Source organism: Rhipicephalus sanguineus, unplaced genomic scaffold, assembly GCF_013339695.2.
Source record: "Rhipicephalus sanguineus isolate Rsan-2018 unplaced genomic scaffold, BIME_Rsan_1.4 Seq1645, whole genome shotgun sequence".
Classification (NCBI taxonomy): domain Eukaryota; kingdom Metazoa; phylum Arthropoda; class Arachnida; order Ixodida; family Ixodidae; genus Rhipicephalus; species Rhipicephalus sanguineus.
Genome location: NW_023614659.1, coordinates 16,753 through 21,726, shown reverse-complemented (window position 1 = coordinate 21,726; position 4,974 = coordinate 16,753). Strand labels below are relative to the sequence as shown.

The 4,974-nt window shown below is 49.7% G+C and overlaps 1 protein-coding gene across 1 annotated transcript; it reads right to left on the bottom strand.

Annotated features, from left to right (window-relative positions):
• Window positions 1-260: 260 nt before the first annotated feature.
• LOC125756571 (uncharacterized) lies at window positions 261-3,454 on the bottom strand. Its single transcript, XM_049411452.1, has 2 exons — window positions 2,885-3,454; window positions 261-858 (listed from the first exon to the last, which is right to left on the bottom strand). Exons 1-2 carry the CDS (start codon window positions 2,909-2,911, stop codon window positions 490-492), a joined length of 396 nt encoding a protein of 131 aa, XP_049267409.1. The 5' UTR covers window positions 2,912-3,454; the 3' UTR covers window positions 261-489.
• Between the last annotated feature and the right edge of the window lie 1,520 nt (window positions 3,455-4,974).

The following is a 4,974-nucleotide window of genomic DNA, read 5'->3' as shown; positions in this document are numbered from 1 at the left end:
GCGACGGTACCGCCATATAAAATGCGCAGTACCGTATCATAGCGCTGTTAATGGCTGGCAAGCGGTTGTTAAAAGCACGTGGGGAAACAGTGCGCGTGATAGGACAAGAAAAAACGAGAATACACGCGTGCGCACTTGCGCAAGACAAAACGAATAAAAGAGTAAACAATGATTAACAATGAGTAAAAAATGATGAAGCCACATAACGTGTGTGTCACCGGTGCAAACATCAATAGCACGTCATGTAAGCGGGCCAGCAGTCGGGTGATGAACAACGTTTATTGCGGTTGAAACGAAGTAGATATATGAAAGAATGGTGACGTAGCAGGTCACGTGATTTTAACGAAATGGCTGGTTACGTCAGAGTTACTCAGCCATGCTACATCTCCCTTTTCTTGGGGAAGAAGTTAATTACACAGCTCCTTCTGGTTGTGGGTAGCGGCAGGGCTCCCGGCGTGTCCTTGTGCTTCTACGTAGCTCTTGAGCGGGCTAGGCGTCGTCTAGTCGTTCGGACCCGTCACGAGGACTCTCTTCGGTATGTGTAGGTGAGTCTCGCAGATGCTCGCGAGTACGTCTAATTTCCTGGCCCTCCTCAGTCTTCACCACCACGGAGCGCGGCGTCTCAGCTGGCCTGAGAAAGACCGCAGGTGTCCAGGTCCTTTCGTGGGTATCGTATGTAGTCACCCTCTGGCCAGGTGACAGGGCTGGCAGGTTCCTGGAGCGGCGATTGTAGTAGATCCTCTGGCGTTGGCGAATTTCCTGGAGACGGTTATGGACGGCTCGGTTGGGCACAGTCTCCGGCACCAGGTGGCTTGCGGGTACGGGCAGCAGGGTCCTCGTCTGCCTTCCCATCAGTCTCTGCACAGGGGATTTCAAAATAGAATCTCGCGGTGTATTACGCCATTCAAGCAGAGCCATGTGGAAATCCGGCGTTTTGAGAGAGCACTTTTTAAATAGTTTTTTGGCTTCTTGCACGGCCCTCTCCGTCATACCATTTGAGCGTGGATGATATGGGCTTGACGTTACGTGGGTAATGCCGAGCCTATATAAAAAGTCTTTGAATTCTGTGCTGTTAAATGGCGGCCCGTTATCGCTGCACAGTTTAAGCGGTAATCCATGAACCGAAAAAAGTTCTGTGCACCAGGACTTCAGCTGATTAGCAGTGGTATGGCGAAATTCCTTAATCTCAAAAAAGAAGGAATAGAAATCGACAATAATGGCAAACTGTCGGCCCCCGTAAAAGAATAAGTCCATTCCTACCGCTTCCCAGGGCAGGTTTGGAACCTCATGGCTCAAAAGCGGCATCTTTGCGTTTCGTGGCTGATGCTTTTGGCACATTTTGCAATTTCGGCAAAATTGCTCTATGTCGCTTGCCAGGCAGGGCCAGAACATGACGCTTCGTGCCCGCGCTTTCATTTTATCGGCTCCGGGATGTGCGACGTGCAAAAGAGCCAATATTTCTGCTTTCATCGAACTTGGTATGATCACCTTGTTGCTGCGGAATAGAAGCCCGTCTTGTGTGTGTATTTCCTCCTGATAAGACCAGTAGGGGCGGATGGCTTCTGGAACCTCGTGCTTGTTGTCAGGCCAACTGGTCAGCGCATATTCCCGCAGCTTGGAGAGAACGGCATCGTTGTTCGTTGCTGCGAGAATACTTTTTAGACGGGGTTCCGAGGCTGAAACAAATTCCAGCACATTTACTTGGAACTGCGCAGCTTCCTCGCACATGCTCACTTTACTCGGGAAACGCGACAACGCATCCGCAAGAAAAAGTTCTTTGCCTGGCTTATACACCAGTTTGATCGGATAGCGCTGCAGGGTCAGCCTCATGCGTTGCAAGCGGAGGGGACACTGATGCAGTGGCTTGCTAAGTATCGGTACTAAAGGCCTGTGGTCGGTCTCTACAATCACTTCTGCTTGACCAAAAACATAGTCATGAAACTTCGTGCAACCATGCACTATCGCCTTCTCGATTCGATTTGTGCATAGTTTTGTTGCGACTCAGTGAGCGACCGGGACGAAAAAGCAATGGGGCGTCCGTCTTGCATTAGAACTGCGCCGACTCCTAATTGGCTTGCGTCGACCGAGAGAATGAAAGGCTTTTTGGGGTTGAAGAAACCGAAACGGGTGCTTTCGTCAAAGATTGACGCAAGGTCTCAAAACTCTTTTGTTGCTCCTCTGTCCAAACCCATGCAATATCTTTACGTAACAGTGTTCGAAGCGGAGCGGTTACCTCTGACATGTTGGGAATGAATCGCTGCACGTAATTCATCGTGCCAAGAAATACTTGCAGTTCTTTCTTGTTCGTCGGTTCAGGCATTCCCAGTATGTCTTGTACCCTCTCCGAATCAAGGCGTAGGCCTTCTGTAGTGAGGATGTGTCCTAGATACCGGACCTCTGGCTGCAGAAACGCACTCTTCTTGGGGTTAAGTCGAAGGTTGTGCTGTTGACAACGGGACAACACAAGTTTTAGGCTGCGGTCGTGCTCGTCTTTAGTTCTGCCCCATACTAATATGTCATCCATCACAACCGCCACACAGGACAAGCCTTCCAAAACGCGGTGCATTGCTGCTTGGAAAATTTCGGGGGCCGAAGCTATTCCAAACGGCATCCGAAGGAACCGGTAGCGACCATAGGGAGTGCTCATGGTGCAATGTTTGGAGCTCGATTCGCTAAGCCGAATTTGCCAAAACCCTGATGCCGCATCAAGCGTGGAAAAGAATTTTGCACCGGCAAGCCTAGGAGCGACATCATCCAACGTTGGCATGGGATAGTTTTCCCGGAGAATGGCTTGATTGAGCGATGTTGGGTCTAGGCAAATTCGAACTTTGTCTCCTTTAACAACGGTAACCATGTGGCTGGACCATTCTGTAGGCTCAGTTACCTTTCTTATGACGCCTTGATCCTCCATACGCTGAAGTTCCGCCCTAGTCTTGTCCTCCAGGGCCACGGGATTCTCCGAGCCGGTACGACGACACCCACGGCGCCGGCTTGAGTTTTATCTCGTACTCGTAGTCCTTGAGCTCCCCCAGTCCTGTGAAGACATCTGCAAAGGGTTGTGCCGGCGGGTAAAGTTGATCGACATCAATGTGCTGTACCCGGCGGATAAATTCAAGGCGTTCGGCTGCTGAACCGCTCAAAGTCACTGGTACACTTTGCTCTATGATGTAAAATGTTTCGAGGACCACCCTCTCATTGGCTGAAAGCCGCAGGCGCACTTTTGCTTGGGCGGTTGCCTTGTGGCCGATAAATGCTGTTAGCGCGACTCGGCAAGCCTGCTCTGGTAGATCCGGTAGCTTTGCGACGTCCCTCCTTGAAATGACACAACAATTCGCCCCCGTGTCTAATTTGCAAGGCATGGGTTGTCCTTCAATGTCCACTGTCGCGGTCCAGTGGTCTGTGTTGAGCGTGCTCACCGTTAACGTTTGCAAAAAAAATCGTCGTCGGCGTCTGCGCATAATTCCCGTAGTTCTTTCTTCTTGTGGGGAAAGGATCGGGAAGGCGGTGCCGATTTGCATGCTCAGGCGAAGTGGTTAAGCCCTCCGCACTTATTGCATCTTCTACCGGTGGCGGGGCATCTTTCGCCACGGTGTGCGCGATAGCCGCAGCTGCCGCATGCATCCCCTTTCTTTGCCACTGCATTAACTGCCGTGTCCTGTGCTGTCTCCGCGGCTTCACAGATTTCAAGAAACTGCTGTTTCCCTTGCTCTTGCGTGCGACAAATCTCGACAGTCTTTTTGTACGAAGGGTTTTCCGCAATCAATTTCTGCTGCAGGTTCTTGTCTCGAATACCCAGAATAATACGACTACGCAGCATCCGGTCTTCCATTACACCAAATTCACAGTTTGTGGCTAACATTCGTAGCTCCGTCAGCCACTCATTGAAAGGTTCGCCTTCCCTTTGGTTTCTGGACCCAAATAGAAATTCATGATAGGTCAAGTTTGTCTCCGGTTTGTAGAACTCTTCAAACTTGGCAATTAGGACGTCTACGTTATTTTTGTCCTCTTCAGCCTCAAACGTGAAGGTGCTGTATACCTTCCTTGCCTCTTCGCCAATAATCACTAGCAACGTGGCTGCTTGCACTTCTTTCGCTTGTTTTGTCAACTGGGTAGCAGTGGAAAATAGCGTAAACTCACTCTTCCAAGTTTTCCATGCAAGCCAGGTGTTGCCCGATGTATCCAACGGCTTTGGCGGCGGCAAGATCGTTGACGGCAAAAGGGCTGGCGGCGTGGCCATTTCCGCTCGGCACCGCTGCCACCATGTAAGCGGGCCAGCAGTCGGGTGATGAACAACGTTTATTGCGGTTGAAACGAAGTAGATATAGGAAAGAATGGTGACGTAGCAGGTCACGTGATTTTAACGAAATGGCTGGTTACGTCAGAGTTACTCAGCCATGCTACCCGTCATAGGTACAACTGCGAGCAAGTTATCGATAAACATAAACGCGGGTGTAACATCTGTCATGATCCGACAAAGCTCAAACAGGGAACTAATCTATCTGCGTGAAAGCATAGCGGCAATAATAGCGGGGGTAGTCAAGAGTGTTAGGCCTCAGACACGAAAATCTAAACGGGGAAAAATGAAAGTTTGCCAGCGCTTTCATTCATACCACAAGTGACGGCTTTAAACTTATAGATTAAATACGATTCTCGAAGCTCTCTTTCGTGGTGGGAACGGAAACCAGACTGAAGGATTGTAGCTGTAATATTATCAAATGAGTGGCCCGGAATGTGCACGTGTTTTGATAGCGGAAGGTTAGGAATGGTGGCAGCATGACACTTGTGGTTGTTGAACCGATATCTGAAGGGCGTTTCGGTTTGTCCAATGTACTGTAATTTGCAGACGGAACATTCGAGCAAATAGATGCATTAGTAAGTGTCACACGTAAAATTTCCTTTATTTATAGAAGAAATCAGAAGCAGTGCTTTTAGCAATGTGTGACGTCGTCATATGCGCGCAAACCTTGCATCGTG

Excerpts from the sequence above, each read along its gene's own strand:
- LOC125756571 (XM_049411452.1), bottom strand. The coding sequence starts at position 2,911 with ATGGAGGATCAAGGCGTCATAAGAAAG. Across the intron at positions 859-2,884 it reads ATCAAGGCGTCATAAGAAAG|AGACTGATGGGAAGGCAGAC; the intron begins GTAACTGAGCCT and ends TCCCCTGTGCAG.